This window comes from Scyliorhinus canicula, chromosome 2 (genome assembly GCF_902713615.1).
Source record: "Scyliorhinus canicula chromosome 2, sScyCan1.1, whole genome shotgun sequence".
In the NCBI taxonomy this organism is placed as follows: domain Eukaryota; kingdom Metazoa; phylum Chordata; class Chondrichthyes; order Carcharhiniformes; family Scyliorhinidae; genus Scyliorhinus; species Scyliorhinus canicula.
Genome location: NC_052147.1, coordinates 130,099,707 through 130,127,699, shown reverse-complemented (window position 1 = coordinate 130,127,699; position 27,993 = coordinate 130,099,707). Strand labels below are relative to the sequence as shown.

Sequence of the window (27,993 nt, the reverse complement as noted above, 5' to 3'; positions counted from 1 at the left end):
CGGGAGATGGACCGAATGGTCGACAAGTACGGATTACGGGCTACCTTCCCGTATCTTGATAATGTCACCATCTGCGGCCACGATCAGCAGGACCATGACGCCAACCTCCAGAAATTCCTCCAAACCGCAAAACTCCTTAACCTCACGTACAATAAGGATAAATGCGTGTTTAGCACCGACCGTCTAGCCATCCTCGGCTACGTAGTGCGTAAAGGAGTGATAGGCCCCGACCCCGAACGCATGCACCCCCTAATGGAACTCCCTCTCCCCAATACCCTCAAATCCCTCAAACGCTGCCTGGGTTTCTTCGCTTACTACGCCCAATGGGTTCCCAACTACGCTGACAAGGCCCGTCCCCTCATTCAAACCACAACCTTCCCGCCGTCGACAGAGGCCTGCCAGGCCTTTAGCCGCTCAAAGCGGACATCGCAAAGGCCACGATGCACGCCATCGACGAGTCCCTCCCCTTCCAGGTCGAGAGCGACGCATCAGAAGTTGTTCTGGCGGCCACCCTGAACCAAGCGGACAGACCTATGGCCTTCTTCTCCAGAACCCTCCAGGCTTCCGAACTCCACCACCCCTCTGTGGAAAAGGAAGCCCATTCCATAGTCGAAACGGTGCGACATTGGAGGCACTATTTGGCCAGCAGGAGGTTTACCCTCCTCACAGACCAACGGTCAGTAGCCTTCATGTTTGATAATGCACAAAGGGGCAAGATTAAGAACGACAAGATCTTACGGTGGTGGATCGAGTTGTCCACGTACAACTATGAGATTTTGTATCGTCCTGGGAAGCTCAATGAGCCTCCTGATGCCCTGTCCCGCGGTACCTGCGCCAGCGCGCAGATAGACCCCCTCCGCTCCCTCCACGCGGACCTCTGCCATCCAGGGGTGACCCGTCTCTACCACTTCATTGAGGCCCGCAACCTGCCTTTCTCCATCGCGGAAGTCAGGACAGTAACCCGTGACTGCCACATCTGCGCAGAGTGCAAACCGCACTTCTACCGCCCCGAGCGCGCACACCTGATCAAAGCATCCTGCCCCTTCGAACGTCTCAGCATTGACTTCAAGGGGCACCTTCCCTCTAACAACCGCAACATTTACTTCCTGGCGGTAATCGACGAATTCTCCCGCTTCCCCTTCGCCATTCCCTGCCCCGACATGACCACATCAACCGTCATTAAGGCCCTCCTCTCCATCTTCTCCCTGTTCAGCTACCCCGCGTACATACACAGCGATTGGGGGTCCTCCTTTATGAGCGACGAGCTGCGTTAATTCCTGCTCAACAGGGGCATTGCCTCTAGAAGGACGACCAGCTATAACCCCCGGGGTAACGGACAGGTCGAGCGGGAGAATGATACCATCTGGAAGACCATACTACTGGCCCTCCGGTCCAGAGATCTCCCCATTTCCTGATGGCAAGAGGTTATCCCCGATGCCCTACATTCTATCCGCTCACTCCTCTGTACCGCAACAAATCAGACCACTCATGAATGTCTTCTTGTCTTCCCCAGGAAGTCGTCCTCCGGATCCCCTCTCCCGACATGGCTGGCCGCCCCCGGACCCATCTTGCTCCGGAAGCATGTGCGGGTGCACAAGTCCGACCTGTTGGTGGAACAAGTCCAGTTACTCCACGCTAACCCGCGGTATGCGTATGTGGAGTACCCCGACGGTCAGCAGGACACGGTCTCCCTCCGGGACCTGGCACCAGCCGGCGTGCGGCCTCCCTCCCCTTCACCACAGACCCCCCTGTTTTTTTCCCCCCAGCGCCCCACCCAGGCCACCCCTTCCCGATCCATGGCGTCTCCACAGCCAGCTCGGGTGACGGAGACTATTCAAGGACCATCGCTCCTGGACTCCAGGACGTCAGCGGAACCACCACCATCGGCTGAACTGACGTCACCTTCTCCACTGCGGCGGTCTGCCAGAATGTTACGGGCCACGAAAAGACTGATCGAATCGATTTAAATTACAACAGCTCCATGGACTTTGTTGGGACTTTGTGTACTATAGCTAATTGTCTGGGCCAGTGGGAAGCCAAAAATGTAATAAAAGAAAAGAAGAAAATATTTTTGTTCTCCCGGCTGCTACTTATACCACCAGTTCTCTCCCCCCCCCCCCCCCCCCCCCGGCTTCTTTCTCCGCAAGGAGTGAATGTGGTGGTATGATTTGCATTGCTGTCTGCCATTGGTGCAGAACACCGGCTTACCATTGGCCCTGGTCAGTCATGTGCCTCTCGACCGATTGGTTGAGAGGCCTCGTTAACCACGCCTCCATACCGAGGTATAAATAGTCAGAACGCCCGGCGGTCGTCCATTTATTGTAGTCGACCGCAGGGCTAAGTTCTAGCTTATTAAAGCCTAACTTTTGTACAGCAACTCGTCTCACGTGCAATTGATGGCTCATCACTTTCCTAATCACCTTCAAAGATGGATGCACATAAACCCTAGGTCTCTCTGTCACCCTGCACATCCTTTAGAACTGCTATTTAGTCCATATTGCTGCTACCTATCCAGTCTTCCCAACTGCATGACCTCATAATTCTTTGTACTCAAATCCATTTGTTACTTGCCTGCCAATTCTGTGAGCCTCTCTAAGTCCTGTTGCAGGCGATTGTCAGCGTCCGCACTGTCTACCACTCTTCCAAGTTTGGTATCATTAGCAGATTTTGAAATTCTACTCTAGATTCCAAGATCCAATTTAGTCATCCAGTACACTTTTGAAAATCACTACTGACCTTGCTCCACCACCCTTCCAGGCAAAGCATTCTAGTTCTTAACAACTCCCTATACAATCAAAACTGCTAATTGTCATCCCAATATTTTTTTATTGTTAATTTCTTCAAATCAGTGCTCTCCAGCTGGTGACCTACCTGCCAATGGAAACAATTTCCCCAGATCGATCATCAAGATTCTGGGTTTGAGCTCAATTATGAATTCCTGCCAGGTCACAGAGTGCAGGCAGTTGGAAAACTGATCCCTGTGGATTCGGGGTGGTGGGGTAAGAAATGTAGAAAACAAGAACTTTTGCACAGGTAACTGGGAGTGAAATTTAAAAAGCTATTGTATTCTGGAGTTTAAATGAGATGTAGCTGGCACAGTGATTAGCACTGTTGTCTCACAGTGCCAGGGTCCCTGTTCAATTCCAGCCTTGTGTGACTGGATGGAGTTTACACGTTCTCCGTGTCTGTGTGGGTTTCCTCCAGGTGCTCTTGTTTCCTCCCACAGTCCAAATATGAGCAGATTAGGTGGATTGGTCAGGATCAATGCAAGGAGTTACAGGGATAGGTGGGGGAACTCTTTCAGAGGGTCGGTGCAGATTTGATGGGCTGAATGGCCTCCTTCTGCACTGTCAGGATTCGAGGAATGGGCTTGAATTAATTGTTATCGAACCACCTTCGATGGGCCGAATGGCCTCCTTCTGTGCCTTTAATGACTTTATCACTCTCAAAGTGACTTTAATGATTTGACCTTAGGTCGAAATGTGCGAGGGGGGAGGTAGTCGCTGAGAAATTCCAGTTGAATCAAGAACTGGTCCAAATGCAGCAAGGAGCCAGCAATTTGCAATGGCATCACGTTTTAAAAATTTTTTTCAAAGTTTCAAAGCCAGAGCTCAGAATGTGGACAGAGGCAAACAAACCCCTAATCCAACTCCATGCCTACTCCAAAAACCAATTCAAATTGAATCCAATTCATGGTCCCACAAGAGAGAGACATAGCAAATCCAGGCATTCTACCTGACCTCACTCTCATCTTAGTGAAAAGGCCGATCAACGGGAAAATAAAGTTAAGAACTTCCATTGGAAAGTCAGCTGGGAGGAAAAGGATTGAAATTGCCGATTAAAATCAATTGGGAACTGGCCAGAATTGTGTCCTGCTCTGTAATGGATGGAAGAATTGCCAACCACGTGGGGCTGGAACGGGAGATGAAATGAGTGGGATTTAGATTGGAGCTGGATTTCCTTCTCCAGCTCCGCGCTCTCAAGCCGCACTGGTTGTTTGTAGCCTCTGCTGTCAGCATGTCTCAGCCTCGCAGCCTGTAGCGAGGCGGGGCCACAGAGAGGCGGGTGTTTACCTGCAGCAACCGCCTGTTTACAGGACAGCTGGGGTAGCAACCAGGGCAAAGGAGGGAAGAGAGAGGCGCTGGGGCCACGGCGGCCAGGCCAGCAATACCCAAGAGACGGAAAGACAGGACGGTGTGTGCAGCGGCACACCATTCCTCCCTTCACCTGCAGCACACCCTGGCTGGACACCCTCTCAAACCCGGGGCCCACTCAGCCCCGCTCCCACACTGAAGACCATTGCCCCTGAATGAGAATGGAAACTGCAGATCCTTCTTTAGTGGATCAGATGACCAGGTTAAAACTAAAATTGTTAGAAAAGGTAGGCAACCCGGGCCTTTATTCATGAAGGTGTTTGCATTTCAATATTGGGAACACGGGAATGTTCAAACGCATTGCGAAGATCGTTGTCACTGAATCATTTCGGGTATCAATATCCTGCAGAAAAAACTCCATCATGCTAAAGCCGTAGCCTTTTTATTGCTGCCTGAGGTGCTGTTTTTATGTTAATACATAACTTGTGCTTTGAAACTATTCGCCCCAGTAGCCAAGCTGTTCCAGTACAGCTGTAACCCCACTGTCCTACAATGTTGAAAATTGCCCAGCTATGTCCTGTCTATAAAACACATGACAAATCCAATCGGGCCAATTACTGCTCATCAATCTCCTCCCACTCATCAGATGTAATCGGAGGTGTTGGCGACTGTGTTAAGGAATGGCACTTCCTCAGAATGAACTTGCTCAGTTTGGGTTCCACCAGGGCAGCTTGGCTCCTGATCTCTTACAAATTAGGAGTAGGCCACTCGGCCCCTTAAGCCACTATGTACTATGTCATTATGTGGAGATGCCGGCGTTGGACTGGGGTGAGCACAGTAAGAAGTCTTACAGCACCAGGTTAAAGTCCAACAGGTTTGTTTCAAACACCAGCTTTCTGAGCGCAGCTCCTTCCTCAGGTGAATCTGAGGAAGGAGCTGCGCTCCGAAAGCTCGTGTTTGAAACAAACCTGTTGGACTTTAACCTGGTGCTGTAAGACTTCTTACTGTGCCCACGATGTCATTAAATAAGATCTTGTTTTATCAGATTGTGATTTCAATACCTCACTTATGCCTACCTCCAGTAACCTTTCACCCTCGTTAATCAAGAACTTGTCGAGCTCTGCCTTAAAAATATTCTAAGATTCTTCTACCCGCATCACTGGAGGTCTTCCAGAGAGTTGCAGTAATCTGAGAGAAATAATTTCTCCTCATCTGTCTTAAATGAGCGACCCTTTTTAAATAAAAAAGTATTTTTATTCAGGTTTTGCAGAATTTTTCATAAAAGAAAAGTAATATCAATAATAACGAAACTAACGAGTGAATATTAACATAGTGTAAAAAGAGAATATAGAATAACAATTAAATAAACATTGCCCCACGCGACCCAGTCTTCCCACGCCATCCCAATGAAGCACTCACCCCCTACACCCCCCCCCACCGTGCCTAGCTCTATCTTTTTTTAATAAATATTTTCTTTTTGAAATAATTTTTATTCAAGTTTTCAACAACAAATTTTATCACAACAGAGAAAAACAGTAACCCCTCCCCTCCAATACAAAAACAATAAATTAACAAGAAAAAGAAATAAGCATAAAACCATGAGAAAAAACCCCCATAACGAACCCGTAGTCCTCCCCCCCCCGCCCCCCCCCCCTCCCCTCGGCTACCTTCCCTCGATTCCCGTCCATTTTCCCCTGATTCTTGGCCATCCGGCTATTCTTCCTCTTGTTCGTTGGCCAAAAACAGGTCCCGGAACAATTGCATGAATGGCTCCCACGTTCTGTGGAAGCCGTCGTCTGACCCTCGGATGGCGAATTTGATTTTCTCCATATGGAGAGATTCCAAGAGGTCGGACAGCCAGTCTGCAGCTCTGGGTGGTGCTGCTGACCGCCAGCCAAACAGGATTCTACGGCGGGCGATCAGGGAGGCAAAGACAAGTGCGTCCGCCCTCCTCCCCAGGAATAGATCTGGCTGGTCTGAAACCCCGAAGACCGCCACTTTCGGGCATGGCTCCACCCTCACCCCTACCACTTTGGACATAGCCTCGAAGAAGGCTGTCCAGTACTCCACAAGTCTGGGGCAAGACCAGAACATGTGGTTGGCCGGGCCTCTTTGGCACCGTTAAACCTGTGTATTTCTGATAGATATCTCCCCCACCTACTTCCTCCCAACAACTCCTATCAATATCCTGTTCCTTTTAAAAAAAAAAAAAATAATTTTTATTGGAATTTTTTACAGAAAATATAAAATATAACAACAAACAATGAAATGCAACAAAATAACCCATAAAAACTGTAACACCCCCCAAACCGTATCAACGCATGTATCCCCTCCCCCCCCACCCCCCCAACCCCAACAAGAGAACTTAAAAATAAATGAAAATTAAATAAACAAACATAGTCATCGTCCCGTTCCCCCCCCCCCCCGGGTTGCTGCTGCTACTGTCCCAGTACCCTATCGTTGAGCCAGAAAGTCGAGGAAAGGTTGCCACCGCCTAAAGAACCCTTGTGTCGATCCTCTCAGGGCGAATTTGACCTTCTCTAGCTTAATGAAACCCGCCATGTCATTGATCCAGGTCTCCACGCTTGGGGGCCTCGCATCCTTCCATTGTAGCAAGATCCTTCGCCGGGCTACTAGGGACGCAAAGGCCAGCACACCGGCCTCTTTCGCCTCCTGCACTCCCAGCTCCACCCCAACCCCAAAGATCGCGAGTCCCCAGCCTGGCTTGACCCTGGATCCCACACCCTTGACACTGTCCTCGCCACCCCCTTCCAGAACTCCTCCAGTGCCGGGCATGCCCAGAACATATGGGCATGGTTCGCTGGACTCCCCGAGCACCTGACACACTTGACCCTTTATTTTTGAACGGGGGCTGCTAGTTCTAGATTCTCCAACAAGAGGAAACATCCTCTCAAAATCCACTGTATCAATACCCCACAGGATCTTAAAGGTTTCAATCAAGTCACTTCTCACTCTTTTAAACTCCAGTGGATACAAACCTAACCTCTCCAATCTTCCCCCCACCCCCCCCCCCCATTCCTGATATTAGTCCAGTAAACTGGATGGCGGTAAAGAAGAGGGTGGCACAATGATTAGCACTGTTGCTTCACAGTGCCAGTGCCCCAGGTTCGATTCCCGGTGTAGGTCACCGTCTGTGCGGAGTCTGCATGTTCTCCCCGTGTCTGCATGGGTTTGCTCCGGTTTCCTCCCACAAGTCCTGAAAGACGCGCTTGTTAGGTGAATTGGTCATTTTGAATACCCCCTCTGCGTACTTGAACAGGCGCCGGAGTGTGGCAACTAAGGGCTTTGTTTGGGTTCCACCAGGGCAGCTTGGCTCCTGATCTCATACAAATTAGGAGGAGGAGGCCACTCGGCCACTTAAGCCAGTTTGGGTTCCACCAAGGCAGCTTGGAGGAATAAGGGCCTCAAGACAAAACTAGACGATATGGAAAATAGGTCCAGATACACGAACATGAAGCTGGTGGGTCTACTGGAGGGAGTTGAAGACTCAAAGCTCTTAGGCCACAGTCTTTGAAGACTCAAAGCTGACCGAATTGTGAGCAGCATGGTAGCAAAGTGGTTAGCACAATTGCTGTGAAGTAACTTCATTGCAGTGTTAATATAAGCCTACTTGTGACATTAAAGATTATTTTTATTTTTTAAACCTCCCCTGAACTGCTTCTAATGCATTTCATCTTTCCTTAAATCAGGAAATCAGTACTGTGCACAATATTCCATATATGGTCTCACCAGTACCGTGTGCTATTGAAGCATAACCTCACTACCTTTATAAACAATTCCCCTCACAATAAACAATAACATTCTATTAGCTTTCCCAATTACTTGTGTCTGTATACTAGCCTTTTGTGATTTATGCCCGGATCTCTCTGCATCTCAGATCTGTGTAATCTCACCATTTAGATAATAAGCTTTTTTTATTCTTGCAGCCAAAAAGGACAATTTCACATTTGCCCACATTATCCATTTGCCACATTTTTGTCCCAACTGTTTGTTTCCCTTTATAACCTCTTTTCACAGCGTCCTCATCACAATTTACTTTCCTACCTATCTTTCTGTCATCAGCATATTTAGCATCTGTGGTGACTTCCAGTGTGATGGCATGAAGTAGTGGCCGCATCTCGGGTGTCTCCTGCTCTGCCTGTTCTGTGAGGAATTTTTACGATCGGTCTAGTTGGCCCGGCAGAGCAAACAGCTGGGAATCGAGGGATGTCGAAATCTACATCGAAGAGGGGTGGAGGGTGAATTTGCAAGCTTGAGCAAGGACTCATTAAAGCTGGCGGGGGATGCGGCCATGCCAATCACTCTCAGCATGATGTCAGGGGTGGTAGCAAGAGAATTTTAAAGGTTTGGTGCAGAGATGGATGAACGCTTCTGAAAGCATAGCCAGGAATTGAAGGGTTCATATAAAACTAAGGTGGAGAAAGATTAGGGCGAGTCGGGGAGCAACTGAACAAGATGACTTAGACTAGGCGATCAGATGGAGAAATTAAAAAGCGAGGACAGACTTGCGCCTTTGGCGGTTGAGGACAGGAATAAGGGCCTCAAGACAAAACTAGACGATATGGAAAATAGGTCCAGATACACGAACGTGAAGCTGGTGGGTCTACTGGAGGGGGTTGAAGACTCAAAGCTCTTAGGCCACACGGCCACAGTCTTTGAAGACTCAAAGCTGACCGAATTGTGGGCAGCATGGTAGCAAAGTGGTTAGCACAATTGCTTCACAGCTCCAGGGTGCCAGGTTCAATTCCCGGCTTGGGCCTCTGTGCTAATTGAACAGGACCTTATTGAAGACTGCCCATCGCTTTGCCAGTCCCGTGCCAATGTCCTGGTAAATCTGCACGTCCTCCCCGTGTCTGCGTGGGTTTCCTCCGGGTGCTCCGGTTTCCTCCCACAGTCCAAAGATGTGCAGGTTAGGTGGATTGGCCATGATAAATTGCCCTTAGTGTCCAAAAAGGTTAGATGGGGTTACTGAGTTATGGAGCTAGGGTGGAGGAGTGGGCTTAGGTAGGGTGCCCTTTCCAAGAGCCGGTGCAGACTCAATGGGACGAATGGCCTCCTTCTGCACTGTAAATTCTATGAATACTTGGCTGCAAAATTCTCCCAGTTGATGAGTGACGATGAGGTATTTGCTTTGCAGAGCTGGAAAGGGCACATAGGGCCTTGACTGCGACCGAATGAGCCACCTCGAGCAGTGATCATTCGGTTTCATAGTTTACAGAGAAGGGGCGGGTCTTGGAATGAGCCAAGAAAGCACGGAACATTAATTGGGACAGTTACGTGGTAAAGATTTACCAGGACATTGGCACGGGACTGGCAAAGCGATGGGCGGTCTTCAATAAGGTCCTGTTCAATTGAAAAGTGCGATTTGGGGCTGTGTAGGCAGCAAAGCTAAGAGTCATGTTTGACTCAAAAGATTTCTAATTCGAAACTCCAGAGCAGGTTGAGGACTTTATCAGAGATTGTGGTCTGGGCACGGCCTGAGGAATGCAGGTGGACGGTTGGGGTGCTACTGTTTTACTGTTTTATGTTGTTATGAGTTGAGTTGGATTAGTTGGATTAATGGTGGAGTTGTTTAGAACATAGAACAGTACAGCACAGAACAGGCCCTTCAGCCCTCAATGTTGTGCCGAGCCATGATCACCCTACTCAAACCCACGTATCCACCCTATACCCGTAACCCAACAACCCCCCCCTTAACCTTACTTTTATTAGGACACTACGGGCAATTTAGCATGGCCAATCCACCTAACCCGCACATCTTTGGACTGTGGGAGGAAACCGGAGCACCCGGAGGAAACCCACGCACACAGGGGGAGGACGTGCAGACTCCACACAGACAGTGACCCAGCCGGGAATCGAACCTGGGACCCTGGAGCTGTGAAGCATTTATGCTAACCACCATGCTACCCTGCTACCCCTATGGGGTCGTTTCCTCTTCTGTTTTTTTTGATTACCCTTCTTGCTTATTAGATTGCTTCTTTTATAAGCTTAGTAATTGCTGGGACGGTGGGGGTATCTCTCCTTAGTTTAAGGTTTTTGTTTATTATGGGCAGGAGAGAGGATCAGGGAGGCGGGGAGAGACGAACTTGGGGAAGAAGTGAAGGCGATGGTTAAGGAATAGGTAAGACCTAGGAGGGATGGTCACCTTGCTAGCACTAGAAAGTTAGCTAGTTAACGGAGGTCATGTGGGGGATGAGGCTGTGACGTATCGGGACAGTTTGGTTAAACCAGATGGGTCTAGAGGGAAGTGAGGGGGTGGGGGGTTAGAAGTGAGGGGGTGGGCGTTAGAAGTGAGGGGGTGGGGGGTTAGAAGTGAGGGGGTGGGGATTAGAAGTGAGGGGGTGGGAGGTTAGAAGTGAGGGGGTGGGGGGTTAGAAGTGAGGGGGTGGGGGGTTAGAAGTGAGGGGGTTGGGAAGCACGGTGGCCTAGTGGTTAGCACAACCGCCTCACGGCGCTGAGGTCCCAGGTTCGATCCCGGCTCTGGGTCACTGTCCGTGTGGAGTTTGCACATTCTCCCCGTGTCTGCGTGGGTTTCGCCCCCACAACCCAAAAATGTGCAGAGTAGGTGGATTGGCCACGCTAAATTGCCCCTTAATTGGAAAAAATAATTGGGTAATCTAAATTTATTTTAAAAAAAGAAGCGAGGGGGTGGGGGTTAGAAGCGAGGGGGTGGGGGTTAGAAGCGAGGGGGTGGGGGTTAGAAGCGAGGAGATGGGGGTTAGAAGTTGGGGGGTGGGGGTTAAAAGTGAGGGGGTGGGGGTTAGAAGTGAGGGGGTGGGGGTTAGAAGCGAGGGGGTGGGGGTTAGAAGCGAGGGGGTGGGGGTTAGAAGCGAGGGGGTGGGGGTTAGAAGCGAGGAGATGGGGGTTAGAAGTTGGGGGTGGGGGTTAAAAGTGAGGGGGTGGGGGTTAGAAGTGAGGGGGTGGGGGTTAGAAGCGAGGAGATGGGGGTTAGAAGTTGGGGGGTGGGGGTTAGAAGCGAGGGGGTGGGGGTTAGAAGCGAGGAGATGGGGGTTAGAAGTGAGGGTGTGGGGGTTAGAAGTGAGGAGGCGGGGGTTAGAAGTTGGGGGGTGGGGGGTTAGAAGTGAGGGGGTGAGGGTTAGAAGAGACGATAGGCTATCTGTTGACGGGGGAAGATTGATAATGACCAGTTATCTTTCCTTGCTCCACCATGTAGATAGAAGGGGTCACCATCTTTAAAAAAAATATATTTTATTAAGGCATTTATATAAACAACAAACACAACAAATAAGAGCAGAAGCAAAATTGTACAGCATAATAAATAATCAGCACCCATGCTCCACCCCCTGCCCTTCCCCTTATCCCCCCTTCCCCTCTGCTGACACCTCAATCCTCCTTAAAGAAGTGGATGAATGGCTTTTTGCAGGCCTCCCCGTGTACTGGCCACACCTATCCTCTACTCCCTCAAAGAATCTACTCATTCGTGCCACTGCCATATGAGCCCTGTGAACTACTTTAAACTGAATAAGGCTGATCCTTGCACATGACGAGGATGCATTCACCCTCCACAGGGCCTCTTCCCACGTCCCGGCCTCCACCTTACACCGCGCCCCCAAGCTCCTCCCACCTCTGTTTAACATCTCCTATCGGGGCTCCCTCCCAGTCCATCAGATCCTCATAAACCTCGGGCACCTTCCCCTCCCTACTCTGTCCCTCGGCAGCACCTTATGCTCCAGCCCCAAGGGAGGCAACCTGGGAAAGGACTCTCTCCTCACAAAGTCCCAGACTTCCTAAACCCATCCCCACTGGGCAGCTCAGATTCCTCCTCCAGCTCCTCTAAGCTTGCAGAACTGCCCCCTATGAACAATTCCCAAACCACTCAACCCCCCCCCCCCCCCGGCCACCATCTCCGAAAGTCACGTCCAGCCCCCCACCACCCCGGTGCAAACCTATGGTTATCACAAATCGGTGCCCACACCGGGGCACTCTCCTGTCTCAAGTGCTGCCTGCACTTCCCCCAAAGCCTCAAGACTGACGCCACCATTGGGCGCACAGAGTACTTGGCCGGCTAGAATGACAGAGGCACTGTCAACAATGCCTCTAAAACCCATCCCCCTGCAAGAAGCTGCCTCCACCCCCCCCCCCCCCCCCCCCATACCGACCCCTCCTCACTATCCACATCCTAACCATAGCGATGTTAACCACCCAGTAGTAATTCACTATATTCGGCAATGACAACCCTCCCCCTCCTCGGCCCGTTCCAAAAACGCCTGCTTGACCCGCAGGCAGTTCTCCGTCCATATAAACCCCGAGATTGATGCATTGACCTTTTTTAAATAAAAAAAATGACCTCGAAATGAAGATTGGGAGGTTCTGAAATGCAAACAAGAACCTTGGCTGCACTGACATCTTCACTGACTGCACCCATCCTGCCAATGACAATGGCAGCCCATCCCACCATCTGAAAATCCCCCTTCATCTGCTCCACCAATCAAACCAAATTCATCGTAAGCAGTTGCACCCAGGCTTGTGTCACCTGAATGCCAAAGTACCTAAAACTTGCCCTCACCACCTTGAACGACAGCTTCCCCAGCCTCCTCTCTTGCCCTCTGGTCTCAATCGGGAACACCTCGCTTTTTCCCATGTTCAGCTTGTATCGGGAAAACCGGCCAAATTCTGCTAGTGCTCCCAAAATACATAGCTGGAGGCGAGGAGGGAGCGGTAAAAACTAGTCAACGATATTATAGAGGTAGATTGTAAGTATGCGGACAGCCCATCCTCAGAACTATTAGCAGAGAGGAAAAATCTGCAAACGCAGTTTAATCTGATCTCTACACGTAGGGCAGTACCGCAGCTGAAGTCAGCTAAAGGGGCGATTTACAAATATGGGGAGAAAGTGAGTCAGTTCCTGGCATATCAACTCAAGAAACAGGAGGCTGAGAGGGAGATTGCCCACATTAGGGTGGGGGGTGGGGGCTGGTCTCAGTTCAGGAGAAGGTAAATGAGGTATTTAAGACCTTTTACCAAATTCTACACAGGTCCGAGCCTCCACGGGATGGGAAAGGTATGGTGGAGTTCCTGGGTGAGTTGGAATTTCCTCAAGGTGGAGGGGGAGTTACGAGAGGACCTTGAAGCTCAGCTGGAGTTGGATGAGATTAAGTAGGAACTGAAATTGATGCAGTCGGGAAAGCTCCGGGACCCGAAGGGATCCCGGTGGAATTCTGTAGAAAATTATTAGCCCCTCTCTTGTTAGGAATGTTCAGGGACTTGTTGAAGAGAGGTGCTTTGCCCCAGACACCAATGCAGGCTTTGACTTCTCTGGTCTTGAAAAAAGACCCCTTAGACTGTGGGTCATATCGACCAATCTCTCTGTTAAATGTGGACACAAAGCTGTTAGCTAAGATGTCGGCGTTAAGACTGGGACCTTGGGCAGCATGGTGGCGCAGTGGGTTAGCACTGCTGCCTCACGGCGCCGAGGTCCCAGGTTCGATCCCAGCTCTGGATCACTGTCCGTATGGAGTTTGCACATTCTCCCCATGTTTGCGTGGGTTTCGCTCCCACAACCCAAAAATGTGCAGGCTAGGTGGATTGGCCATGCTAAATTGTCCCTTAATTGAAAAAATGAATTGGGTACACTAAATTTATTTTTAAAAAAAGACTGGGACCTTGTCTGCCAGAGGTGGTGGGAAAAAAACCAAATGGGTACTGTTTTTTTTTTTTTTAAATTTTTTTATTGGAATTTTTTTCAGAAAATATAACAAAAAGTATAGCAAAAAGCAGTAATATGCAACTAACAGCCCCATAACACCCACAATTCCCCCCATACCGTAACATCACATGTATCACATTCCCCCACCCCCCCCCAAACAAGAGAACTTAACCATAAATTAAAATTAGATAAATCAAATTTAAATAAAATAAGCTAACATAATCAACGCCCCCCCCCCCACCCACCCCCCCCCCCCACCCACCCACCCCCCCCCCACCCACCCACCCCCCCCCCACCCACCCCCCCCCCCCCCACCCACCCACCCCCCCCCCCCCCACCCACCCCCCCCCCCACCCCACCCCCCCCCCACCCACCCCCCCCCCCCACCCACCCACCCACCCCCCCCCCCCCCGGGTTGCTGCTGCTACTGTCCCAGTACCCTATCGTTGAGCCAGAAAGTCGAGGAAAGGTTGCCACCGTTTAAAGAACCCTTGTACCGATCCTCTCAGGGTGAATTTAACCTTCTCAAGCTTAATGAAGCCCGCCATGTCATTGATCCAGGTCTCCACGCTTGGGGGCCTCGCGTCCTTCCACTGTAGCAAAATCCTTCGCCGGGCTACTAGGGACGCAAAGGCCAGCACACCGGCCTCTTCGCCTCCTGCACTCCCGGCTCTACCCCAACCCCAAAGATCGCGAGTCCCCATCCTGGCTTGACCCTGGATCCCACCACCCTTGACACCGTCCTCGCCACCCCCTTCCAGAACTCCTCCAATGCCGGGCATGCCCAGAACATATGGGCATGGTTCGCTGGACTCCCCGAGCACCTGGCACACCTATCTTCACCCCCAAAGAACCTATTCATCCTCGTCCCAGTCATGTGGGCCCTATGCAGCACCTTGAATTGGATGAGGCTAAGCCGCGCACACGAGGAGGAAGAATTTACCCTCTCCAGGGCATCAGCCCATGTCCCGTCTTCGATCTGTTCCCCCAGTTCCCCCTCCCACTTCGTTTTCAGCTCCTCTACTGACGCCTCTTCCTTCTCCTGCATAAGCTTGTAGATATCGGATATCTTCCCCTCCCCGACCCAGACCCCCGAGAGCACCCTGTCACTCACCCCCTTCGCGGGGAGCGCAGGGAATCCCTCCACCTGCCGTCTAGCAAATGCCTTTACCTGCAGATATCTAAACATGTTTCCCGGCGGGAGCCCAAATTTCTCTTCCAACTCCCCCAGGCTCGCAAACCTTCCGTCGATAAACAGGTCCTTCAGCTGTCTAATGCCCGCTCTATACCATCCCCGAAATCCCCCATCCATGTTCCCCGGGACGAACCTATGGTTCCCCCTTAACGGAGCCTCCATCGAGCCCCCCACTTCTCCCCTATGTCGCCTCCACTGCCCCCAAATCTTGAGGGTAGCCGCCACCACCGGACTCGTGGTATACCTCGTGGGAGGGAGCGGCCACGGCGCCGTTACCAGGGCCCCCAGGCTTGTATCCCCACAGGACGCTCTCTCCATCCGTTTCCATGCTGCCCCCTCCCCCTCCATCACCCACTTACGCACCATCGACACGTTGGCCGCCCAGTAATACCCCGAGAGGTTGGGCAACGCCAGCCCCCCCCCATCCCTACTCCGCTCCAAGAAGACCCTCTTCACCCTTGGGGTCAAATGGGTACTGTTAAAGGACAGAGGTTAACAACAACGGGAGACAGCTGTTGAATGTGGTACACCAGGGGAAGGTTGGGTTCGGAAATCATAATCTTGCCTGATGACAAGAAAGCGTTTGACCAGGTTCAGTGGGACTATCTGTTTGTGATATTAGAATAACTTGGATTTGGGCTGGGCATTGTAGCATGGACGCAGCTGTTGTATACGGCCCCATTTGCCAGTGTTTACACTAACAAAGTGACCTCCGACCCCTTTCGTCTTTACCCAGGTACCAGGCAGGGATAAAGAGAGCCTCTAGCCATGGCTCCGCGTTCCTCAAATACATGGGGAGGAATAGGTAGAGGAGGGTGGAACACATGGTCTCGCTGTTCGCTGACGACTTATGTGAGGGGAGGGGGTAGGGGAAGGGGTGGTGGATAGGAAGCAGAGGGGGTCCTTATATGCTGATGATCTGTTACTGTATTTTTCAGTGCTGAGCATGTAGGGGGAGGGGAGTATATGCTCTTGAGATTTGGGTCGTTCTTGGGATATTAACTGAACCTAGGCAAGAGCGAGTACTTTATGGTCTCCCAGCTGGTTTTCGTCTGGCGGCAACCCACTTTAGGTATTTGGGGGTACAGCTGGCACAGGAGTGGGTGGGCTCCGAAGGTGTAATTTTACTAGTTTGGTGGGGAGGGTGAAGGCTGATTTGGCAAGGTGGGACAACCTACCTCTGTCGTTGACGGGCCGGGTGGAGACAGTCAAAATTAATGTGTTGCCGCGATTTTTGTTCCTATTTCAGTGCCTGCTGGTCTTCCTACCGAAATCCTTCTTTAAGGAGGTGGAAAAATTGATTACCTTGTTTATTTTGGGGGGGGGGGGGATTAGGAAGGTGGGTCTTGCAGAGAGGGTGAAAGGCAGGGTGATGGCTAGGCCTCCCAAACTTACTGTACTATTACTGGGCGGTGAATGTGGAGAAGGTGCAGGGCTGGGTTAAGGAGGAGGAGGTCCGATGGGTTAAGATGGAGGAGGGCTCATGTTGGGGGTTGGGGTTGTGGGCACTGGCGATGACACTAGGTGAGTATTCGGTGAGTCCAGTGGTGATGGCCACTTTGAAGATCCGGAGGCAGTTCAGGCAACATTTTAAGCTTGGAGCCAGGTCGGGGGGGGGGATACCGATTAGGAGGAATCATGGGTTCAAGACGGGAAGGATGGATGTGTGGTTTCAGGGATGGGATAAGAGGGGGATTAAGGAGATGAAAGATTGGGTTCTTGGGGGATGATTCACGAGCTTGGAGGAGCTGGGAGAGAAGTTGGTTTGGTGCAGGGAAAGGGATTTATACCTGCAGGTCTGAGATTTTGGTCTTCCCGACGTTCCCTATAGCGGCAGCCTTCTCGTTGTTGGAGACGGTACTGTCAGTGGGAGGTGGGTTGGAAAAGGAGGATGTGGCGGCGTGATCTAAGGGAGGATCCTGGAGGAGGATAGGGTAGCCACAGAGGGGGGTTAAGGCGAAATGGGAAGAAGAGCTGGGAGGGTGATGGAAGAGGGACTGTGGTGTGAGGTGCTGCGAAGGGCGAATGCCTCAACTTCATATGCAAGGTTGGGACTGAAACAATTAAAGGTTGTGTATCGGGCTCACCTCACAAAATCAAAGCTGAGCCGGTTGTTTGAGGTAGTGGAGGACATCTGTGAGCGATGTGGAAGGTGTCTTACAAATCTGGTGCATATGTTTTGGGCCTGCCCGAAGCTGGAGAGGTGTTGGCGGGAGGCATTTAGCACTATTTCATAGGTTTTACATCTAGATGTGGCGCTTGGTCCTCTGGAAGCCATTTTCAGGGTGTTGGTCTGGTCAGAGTTGCAGGCAGGTGCAGGGGCAGATATTTTAGCCTTCACCTCGCTGATCGCTAGCATGCTGGTCTTATTGGGGTGGCGGCCGCATGAGAGATAGGGTAAGGACGAGGGGGGAGGGCTGGTGACAGTTCTGGACAAGATTAATGGTGCCTTTGGGGCTTTCTACCGGGAGCTGTATAAGTCTGAGCCCTGGAGGAGAGATTGGGAATGGAACTGTTTCTGGATAGGTTGGACCTCCTGGTAGTGGAGACGGTGATGGGGACAGAGGTTGGAGGCACCAATGGGGCTGGAGGAAGTTATGAGTGTTTTAGTTCCATGCAATTGGGGGAGGCAGCGAGGCTGGATGGTTTCCCGGTGGAATTTTACAGGTAGTTTGCAACATTTACTGGAACCACATTTATTGGGGATGTTCAATGGCTCAGTCATGGGGAGAGCTGCTGGCCATGTTGGCGCAGGTGCCGATCTCCCTGAAGCAGGACAAGGATCCTGTGGAGTGTGGGTCCTATGGGCCTATCTCTTTACCGAATACCAATTGATGCGACCATCAATTCGCACGAGACAGAGAGTTGAAGTGAACAGCAGTTTTAATCAGGTAGATCTGTGCCTGCCTGCGACTGCTCTGTACTGAGTGCTGCCTACAGGCTGCAGATCTATATACCTCCCCCGAGGGGGCGGAGCCATAGGCAGAGCCCACATGGGCACCAACATAATACAATGTAATGTAATGTAATACAATGGTGAATGGTCGCAGTAATATATTCACCACACCAATGCAAAGGTATTAGCTAAGGTTCTGGTGAAGCGTCTAGAGGGTTGTTTGCCAGATCTGATTTCTGACCAGACCGGATTTGTTAAGGGCCAGCAGTTGTCGGCCAATATCAGACGACTTTTGAATGCGGTCATGTCCCCATTCAGGGGGAAGGTACCTGGAGTAATCATCCCCATGGACCGAGACTTGCACTGATGCTCAGGATTCTGTCTTGTGATGAGTTTGGAGTAGGGAAGATGTCTGTAGTATACGGGTGGCTGCTGGAGACCGGGAAGGCTCAGTTAGCGGAAATAAAGGGGAAGTAGGAAGAGGAATTGGGCCTGGGGCTGGAGGGAGGGGGTCTAAAGTGAAATAGAATAAACTCTACTTCCTCTTGCGCCAGTCTGAGCCTGATGCAATTTAAATAAGACCATCCGGTGCATATGACTAGTGCGTATGAGTGGGTTCTTCCCTGGTGTAGAGGGCAGATGTGAACAGCGTCTAAGGGGGTTGACGAACCGCTCACACATGTCCTGGTCCTGCCCAAAATTGGTTGAGTTCTGGGTCTTGTTCTTTGAGACCATGTCAGAGATCGTGGGGGTTAGGCTGAGGCTGGGTCCACTGGTGGTGATTTTTGGGGTGTCGGACTTGGTTGGAACGTCTTGAGGGGAAAGGGCCGCGTCTCAGCTTTCACTTCTCTGATTGCCCAGCAGAGTCCTGCTTGGATGGAGGTTGGCAGAGCCACAGAGGGCCTCGGCCTGTTTGGGGAATTTTCTTCGATTGGAAAAAAATCAAGTATGCCACCAGAGGGTCGAGGGAAAGGTTTACTCCAGGTGGAAGCCATTCATCGTCGCCTTTAAGGATCTGTTTAAGGGTGGGGTGTGATGAAACCATCAATTCACAAGACACGTGATTGGAAGTAAACCATGGTTTTAATAGTGTTACAACTAAGCCACCCTGCGACCAGAGGAACTGAGAGCAGGCTTACGGCTGCAGAGTTTTATACTTCCGGTTAGTGGGAGGAGCCATGGGCGGAGCCATGGGCGGAGCCAAGGGTGGAGCCCAGTACAAACTCCTCATCTCCCCCCTATGGGTAGAGCCGCGCAACAGCTCGTATACAGAGCCCACGAGGACACAATACATGTAATACAATACAGTGTGAATTACGAGGTATATAATTCACCACAGGGTGGAGGGGCGGGTAGGAATCCCCCCCCCCCCCACACACGGCTGCTCCAGCTGCCTCTGTGTGGGCACCACTTCACGTCCTGCGTCTCCTGGGCCGCGTACCGTATCTCCAGCGGCCTCGGCCTGGGCCCCAGTACTGCTGCTCCAGCTGCCTCACCTGGCTATGCACTGCCACTGCAGCTTCCTGGCCTGACCTGGCACCACTGCTCTGCCTGCCTCACCCCTGGGCCCTGCTCTGCTGCTGTGCCTGCCTCGCCTGGGCCTCGGTGAGGCAGGAGGAGCAGTGGCGAGGAAGCTAGAGCTGTGGTGTGGGACCCAGCCAAGGCACCACCTGGGGGCCTCCGATCACCTGGGAGATCTGCGCAAGTGCCTGTCCCCATTTGTGGGAACCGGTGCTAATCGGCAATCAGCTGGGGTCTCCTCTGTGAGGCCGACTAGATCCCGGATTGACGTTCAAACCGGCATCAGCACAGTTAAGTGAGTGCTTAAACTCACTTAACTGTGATGTGGAGATGCCGGCGTTGGACTGGGGTGAGCACAGTAAGAAGTCTTACAACACCAGGTTAAAGTCCAACAGGTTTGTTTCAAACACGAGCTTTCGGAGCACGGCTCCTTCTTCAGGTGAATGGAAAGGCTTGTTCCAGAAATGTTTATATAGACACAGTCAGAGATGCCCCGGAATGCGAGCACCTGCAGGCAATCAAATCATCAAAGATGCAGAGAGAGAGGTAACTCCAGGTTAAAGAGGTGTGAATTGTCCCAAGCCAGTTCAGTCGGTAGGCCTCTGCAAGTCCAGGCTTGTTGGTGGGGGCCGAATGTAATGCGACATGAATCCCAGATCCCGGTTGAGTCCGCATTCATGCGTGCTGAACTTAGCTATAAGTTTTTGCTCAGCAATTTTGCGTTGTCGCGTCTCCTGAAGGCCCCCTTGTAGAATGCTGACCCGGAGATCAGAGGCTGAATGTCCTTGACTGCTGAAGTGTTCCCCAACTGGAAGGGAACAGTCCTGCCTGTTGATAGTCGCACGATGCCCGTTTATTCGTTGTCGCAGTGTCTGCATGGTCTCGCCAATGTACCACGCTTCGGGACATCCTTTCCTGCAGCGTATGAGGTAGACTACATTGGTCGAGTCGCACGAGTATGCGCCGCGTACCTGGTGGGTGGTGTTTCCACGTGTAATGGTGGTGTCCATGTCGATGATCTGGCATGTCTTGCAGAGATTACCCTGGCAGGGTTTTGTGGTGTTGTGGTTGCTGTTCTGAAGGCTGGGTAATTTGCTGCAAACAATGGTTTGTTTGAGGTTGCGCGGTTGTTTGAAGGCCAGTAGTGGGGGTGTGGGGATGACCTTGGCAAGATGTCCATCCTCGCTGATGATGTGTTGGAGGCTGCGAAGAAGATGTCGTAGTTTCTCCGCCCCAGGAAAGTACTGGACGACGAAGGGTACTCTGTCAGTGGTGTCCCGTGTTTGTCTTCTGAGGAGGTCGGTGCGGTTTTTTGCTGTGGCGCGGTGGAACTGTCGATCAATGAGTCGAGCGCCATATCCCGTTCGTACGAGGGCATCTTTCAGCATCTGTAGGTGTCTGTTGCGCTCCTCCTTGTCTGAGCAGATCCTGTGTATACGGAGGGCTTGTCCATAGGGGATGGCTTCTTTAATGTGTTTCGGGTGAAAGCTGGAGAAGTGGAGCATCGTGAGATTATCTGTGGGCTTGCGGTAAAGCGAGGTGCTGAGGTGACCGCCCTTGATGGAGACGAGTGTGTCCAAGAATGGAACTGAATTTCGATCCAACCAAGGAACACATCCGCCAACTCAGCAGACTGATACACAAGGCCAACACACCAGGCCGTCCTATCGTTTCAGGCAATGGGACCCTGTGTGAGAACCTCTCTGGCCACATCGAGGGCATCTTGAAACCCATCGTACAAGGTACACCCAGCTTCTGTCGCGACACGACGGACTTCCTACAGAAACTCAGCACCCATGGACCAGTTGAACCAGGAACATTCCTCGTCACGATGGATGTCTCGGCACTCTACACCAGCATCCCCCATGACGACGGCATTGCTGCAACAGCCTCAGTCCTCAACACCGACAACTGCCAATCTCCAGACGCAATTCTGCAACTCATCCGTTTCATTCTAGACCACAACGTCTTCACCTTCGACAACAAATTCTTCATCCAGACGCACGGAACAGCCATGGGGACCAAATTTGCACCTCAATATGCCAACATCTTCATGCACAAGTTTGAACAGGACTTCCTCACCACACAGGACTTTCAACCGATGCTATACACCAGATACATCGATGACATTTTTTTCCTTTGGACCCACGGCGAGACATCACTGAAACGACTACACGATGACATCAATAAGTTCCATCCCACCATCAAACTCACCATGGACTATTCTCCAAATTCAGTTCCATTCTTGGACACACTCGTCTCCATCAAGGACGGTCACCTCAGCACCTCGCTTTACCGCAAGCCCACAGATAATCTCACGATGCTCCACTTCTCCAGCTTTCACCCGAAACACATTAAAGAAGCCATCCCCTATGGACAAGCCCTCCGTATACACAGGATCTGCTCAGACAAGGAGGAGCGCAACAGACACCTACAGATGCTGAAAGATGCCCTCGTACGAACGGGATATGGCGCTCGACTCATTGATCGACAGTTCCACCGCGCCACAGCAAAAAACCGCACCGACCTCCTCAGAAGACAAACACGGGACACCACTGACAGAGTACCCTTCGTCGTCCAGTACTTTCCTGGGGCGGAGAAACTACGACATCTTCTTCGCAGCCTCCAACACATCATCAGCGAGGATGGACATCTTGCCAAGGTCATCCCCACACCCCCACTACTGGCCTTCAAACAACCGCGCAACCTCAAACAAACCATTGTTTGCAGCAAATTACCCAGCCTTCAGAACAGCAACCACAACACCACAAAACCCTGCCAGGGTAATCTCTGCAAGACATGCCAGATCATCGACATGGACACCACCATTACACGTGGAAACACCACCCACCAGGTACGCGGCGCATACTCGTGCGACTCGACCAATGTAGTCTACCTCATACGCTGCAGGAAAGGATGTCCCGAAGCGTGGTACATTGGCGAGACCATGCAGACACTGCGACAACGAATAAACGGGCATCGTGCGACTATCAACAGGCAGGACTGTTCCCTTCCAGTTGGGGAACACTTCAGCAGTCAAGGACATTCAGCCTCTGATCTCCGGGTCAGCATTCTACAAGGAGGCCTTCAGGAGACGCGACAACGCAAAATTGCTGAGCAAAAACTTATAGCTAAGTTCAGCACGCATGAATGCGGACTCAACCGGGATCTGGGATTCATGTCGCATTACATTCGGCCCCCACCAACAAGCCTGGACTTGCAGAGGCCTACCGACTGAACTGGCTTGGGACAATTCACACCTCTTTAACCTGGAGTTACCTCTCTCTCTGCATCTTTGATGATTTGATTGCCTGCAGGTGCTCGCATTCCGGGGCATCTCTGACTGTGTCTATATAAACATTTCTGGAACAAGCCTTTCCATTCACCTGAAGAAGGAGCCGTGCTCCGAAAGCTCGTGTTTGAAACAAACCTGTTGGACTTTAACCTGGTGTTGTAAGACTTCTTACTGTGCTCACTTAACTGTGTGAGTCGGGATCCCTCCTACAATGGCCCACACATCGTGACATTTCGGGGGCATCACGGCCATCGGGAATCCCAGGGGAGGTCACTCCCTGAATCTACCGACCCTGAACTGGTCCCGATTCCGGTGGGATGCGGCCGGTAAAACCCAATCAGAGTAGAGATTGTGCAAGGATTTAAAAAGGAAAAGAGTAACTAAAGTGAGCATTAGTCTCTGAGAGGGTGCAACTGGAGAATTAATAATGAGAAAAAAGAAATGGTATTTTGTTGTCTGTCTTCACTGTAGAAGATGCATGTTGAGTAGGCTGGGATTACACTCAGAGCTCAGAAAAATGAAAGCTCATCTTATTTAAACATATACGGTCTTGAGGGGCCTCGATATAGAGTGGATCCTGAGAGAACGTTTCCCCTTTTCAGGGGGTCTATAAATAGGGGACACAGCTTAAAAATTCAGGCTCACCCATTTTAAACTGAGGTGAGAATTCTTTCTCTCTCAGGGTCATTAGTCTGTGGAATTCTGTTTGCCAGAGAGTGGAGAATATTCAAGGCTGAGTTAGATATATTTTTGACAACAGAGTCAAGAGTTGGGGAGGGGGGGGGGGGGGGAAATGACAGAAGGAAAGTGGAGTTGAGGCGTCAATCAAATCAGCCATGATATTATCGACCAGCAGTGCAGGCTCAAGGGGCTGAATGGCCTATTTGTGAGGGCTTGGAACACTGCACTGGCATCATGGTCTGCTACTGGGAGGTCAGCACCAGGCAGCTGGACTGCTCCCCAACACTTCCAGGCACCTGGAGGCTGAGTGGGAAATTCCAGTTAGCCTCAGACAACTCAGACCCTAAAGATTCAGCCTAAAGATGCTGCTGAGCTCGTCGAATGCCACGCAACACATTTGATTTCAAGCTAATTTGTAAACTTAATGTTGGCCTGAGCGCCAAACCTGGACATTCAAGTGACTGAGCAGAACGGGGTGCTTGGCCTGGGCAAGGCAGGCAGAGCGGGGTGCTGGGCCTGGGCAAGGCAGGCAGAGCGGGGTGCTGGGCCCGGGCAAGGCAGGCAGAGCGGGGTGCTGGGTGTGGGCAAGGCAGGCAGAGCGGGGGTGCTGGGCCCGGGCAAGGCAGGCAGAGCGGGGTGCTGGGCCTGGGCAAGGCAGGCAGAGCGGGGTGCTGGGCCTGGGCAAGGCAGGCAGAGCGGGGTGCTGGGCCTGGGCAAGGCAGGCAGAGCGGGGTGCTGGGCACGGGCAAGGCAGGCAGAGCGGGGTGCTGGGTGCGGGCAAGGCAGGCAGAGCAGGGGTGCTGGCCCTGTGCCACTCCTTTGCCTGCCATGTCTAGGCACTGTGCTTCTGCTCCAGCTGCCTCATGCTCCAGGCCCTGAAACCTAACTTCAATAATTACCGTTCCAGTGTTTGCTGAGTGATGCGACCATCAATTCATGCGAAACAGAGTGTAGATGTAAATTGTGGCTTTAATCGACTAGAACAGTGCCTGCCTGTGACTGCTCTACTACCGAGAGCCGCCTACAGGGCTACTGCTCTTTATACCTCCCCTCAAGGGGAGGATCCAGGGGCAGAGCCCACAAAGGCACCAACACGATACATCACAGGTAATACCTTACATTGGTCCATAGGTGGAGCCCTCATGGGCAACAGCATGGTACAGTTACATATATGGTGAATGGTTACTGCAATACGTTCACCACATTCACCCCTTGTTAAAAAAATGAAGTCTGGCAGGGGTGTAGGGTTCTCAGGTTCAGCCTGTCCGGCGCCCGGACCGTGCGCTGTGATCACCGAAGCTCTGGTATCGCAGCTGGCCTGGGTGTCAAACGCATCTGTGCCGGCATGGGTAGTGAAGTTGCCGGTGCAGGTACGTGGACTCTGGGAGCGTGTCTTCTGCAGCTTCGTTCCTGTGGGTCGGTGAAGGGGGAATGGGGGGGGGGGGGGGCGGCGGGAGGGAGTGCGGGTGCCATGTAGGGGCGGGGGCGCTGGTCAGCGTAGCTTGGGTGGGGTAAGTTGGGGTGGCGGTGGTAGTGGAACCCGTGGGTGCCAGGTCCCGGAGGGAAGCCGTATCCTGTCGGCCGTCGGGATGTTCTATGTATGCGTACTGGGGGTTGGTGTGTAGGAGTTGGACCCTTACGACCAGGGGGGTCGGACCTATGGCTCCTGACGTGTTTGCGGAGTAGGACGGGCCCCGGTGTCTTCAGCCAGGACAGAAGTGAGGCCCGGAGGTGGATTTCCTGGGGAAAACAAACAGGCGGTCATGAGGGGTCTCGATTGTGGCCGTGCAAAGGAGGGACCTAATGGAGTGGAGAGCGTTGGGGAGGACCTCCTGCCAGTGGGAAACTGGGAGATTCCTAGACCGTAGGGCCAGGAGGACGGTCTTCCAGACCGTCGCGTTCTCCCTCTCCACCTGCCCGTTTCCCCGGGGGTTATAACTGGTAGTCCTGCTTGAGGCGATGCCCTTACCGAGTAGGTACAAACGCAGTTCGTCGCTCATGGACGACGAGCCCCGGTCACTGCGAACACACGTGGGGAAACCAAACAGGGTGAAGACACTATGTAGGGCTTTAATGATGGTAGCAGCGGTCATGTCAGGGCAGGGGATTGCAAAGGGGAAGCGGGAGCATTTGCCAATGACGTTGAGGAAATATGTGTTGTGGTTGGTGGAGGGGAGGGGCCCTTTGAAATCGCTACTGAGGCGCTCAAAGGGCCAGGATGCCTTTACCAGGTGGGCCTTATCCGGTCGATAGAAGTGTGGTTTACACACCGCATAGATCTGCAGCCCCTGGTCATGGCTCTGACCTCCTCAGTGGAGTAGGGCAGGTTGCGGGCCTTGATGTAGTGGAGAAGCCGGGTGACCCCCGGGTGACAGAGGTCATCGTGGATAGACCGGAGTTGGTCATCTTGCGCGCTGGCGCACGTGCCGTGGGACAGGGCATCTGGGGGCTTTTTGAGCTTCCCAGGACGATATACTATATCGTAAATATAGGTGGAGAGTTCAATCCTCCACCTCAAGATTTTATCATTCTTGATTTTGCCCCGCTGCGTATTATCGAACATGAAGGCTACCAATCGTTGGTCGGTGACTAGGGTGTAAACGTCTTACCAGCGAGGTAGTGCCTCCAGTGCCGCATGGCTTCCACGATGGCTTGGGCTTCTTTTTCGACCGAGGAGTGTCGAATTTCAGTGGCGGTGAGTGTGCGTGAAAAAAATGCTACTGGCCTGCCTGCCTGATTGAGGGTAGCGGCGAGGGCGACCTCTGACCCGGCATTCTCCACCTGGAAGGGGACGGACTCGTCCACCACGTGCATTGCGGCTTTGGCGATGTCCGCCTTGATGCAGCTGAAGGCCTGGCGGGCCTCGGCTGCCAGTGGGAAGGTGGTGGCCTTGATTAGTGGGCGGGCTTTGTCCGAATAGTTGGGGACCCACTGGGCATAATAGGAAAAGAATCCGAGGCACCTTTTCAGGGCCTTGGGGAAGGGGGAGTTGCAGGAGGGGGCGGGTCCTAGAACCCTGTTTTCCATGACGTAGCCGAGGATGGCTAGTCTGGTTATGTGGATGATGTGACCATCAATTGACAAGACACGTGATTGGAAGTGAACAGTGGTTTTAATAGTCTTACAACTGAGCCTGCCTGCGACGAGATGAACTGGCAGCAGCCTCACAACTGCAGATCTTTATACTTCCGGTTAGTGGGAGGAGCCATGGGCGGAGCCAAGGGTGGAGCCCAGTACAAACTCCTCATCTCCCCCTATGGGCAGAGCCGCGCAACTGCTCGTATACCGAGCTTATAAAGACACAACACATATTATATAACACAGTGAATTACTAGGATTATGATTCACCACAGTGAAAAATGCATTTCTCCTTGTTGTAAGTGAGGTTAAGGGTTTGGGAGGTTTGGAGAAATCTCCGGAGGTTAGCGTCGTGGTCCTGCTGTTCATGACCGCAGATGGTGACGTTTTCCAAGTACGGAATTTTGGCCCGCAGCCCGTACTGGTCCACCATTCGGTCCATGGTTCTTTAAAAGACCGAGACCCCATTTGTGACGCCGAAGGGGACCCGGAGGAAGTGGAAGAGGCGGCCATCTGCCTCAAAGGATTGGGAGCTGGTGGTACGCAGACTTCAGATCCACCGTGGAGAACACCCAGTAGTGATCGATCTGGTTAACCCTGTCTGCGATCCGGGGAACGGGGTACGCATCAAGGTACGTGTACCGGTTTATGGTTTGGCTGTAATCTACAACCATCCGGTTCTTTTCCCTGTTCCTGACGACCACCACCTGAGCTCTCCAGGGGCTATTGCTGGCCTTGATTATCCCCTCCCACAAGAGTCGCTGGACCTTGGGACTGATAAAAGTCCTGTCCTGAATGCTATACCGCCTGCTTCTGGTGGCGACTGGTTTACAGTCGGCGGTGAGATTTGCGAAGAGCGGGGAAGGGTTGACTTTTAATGTTGCGAGGCTACATACGGTGAGTGGGGGTAGGGGCCCGCCGAATTTCAGAGTTCGGCTCTTGAGGTTACACTGGAAATCCAGTACCAACAGGCGAGGAGCGCAGAGGTCGGGGAGTACATACAGCTTAAAGTCGGCGTACTTGGCGCCCTGTATTGCTAGGGTTGCGGCAGTGCACCTCGATTGGGAGCGAGCAGCGTCTTACCATGTCAGGATGAATAAAGCTCTCCGTGCTCCCGGAGTCGAACTGGCAAGGTGTTTCGTGTCCATTTACTCGGACGGTCATCATGGAGCTCCAGAGGTGTTTGGGCCATGACTGGTCCAGGGTGACTGCGCCGAGTTGCGGGTAGCTGGTGTGGTCGGAGGTGCTGGGATGGTCCCAAGATGGCTGCCCCGTCGGTCGCACGTGTCGGGCGGCGTTGCAGATGACGGCCCCCACGAGTCGCACGTGGCGGGCCGCGTGGGCGAGGATGGCAAAGATGGCGGCCCGCGTCAGTCACATATGTTGTACGGGATTGGAGATGGCTGCCCCCACAGACAGCACGAGGCCGATGATGCGTCCGGGGGCAGAGCCGGCAGGCAAGCTGCTACACTGCGGGATCTGTGGACCTGTGAGTCTGAGGGTCGGGCCTGCGATTTTGAGGGTTTTGACCTGGCCAGGCAAACC

The 27,993-nt window shown here is 52.2% G+C and overlaps 1 protein-coding gene across 2 annotated transcripts in view; it reads left to right on the top strand.

Annotated features, from left to right (window-relative positions):
* The first annotated feature begins 4,034 nt into the window (after positions 1-4,034).
* zgc:112416 (uncharacterized protein LOC550509 homolog) overlaps positions 4,035-27,993 on the top strand; it is a 109,318-nt gene continuing 85,359 nt past the window's right edge. For both annotated transcript variants that reach the window (XM_038786633.1, XM_038786641.1), the window contains exon 1: positions 4,035-4,381. In XM_038786633.1, the coding sequence (XP_038642561.1) occupies positions 4,310-4,381 (72 nt within the window). In that variant the 5' untranslated portion in view covers positions 4,035-4,309. The remainder of the gene's footprint in view (positions 4,382-27,993) is intronic.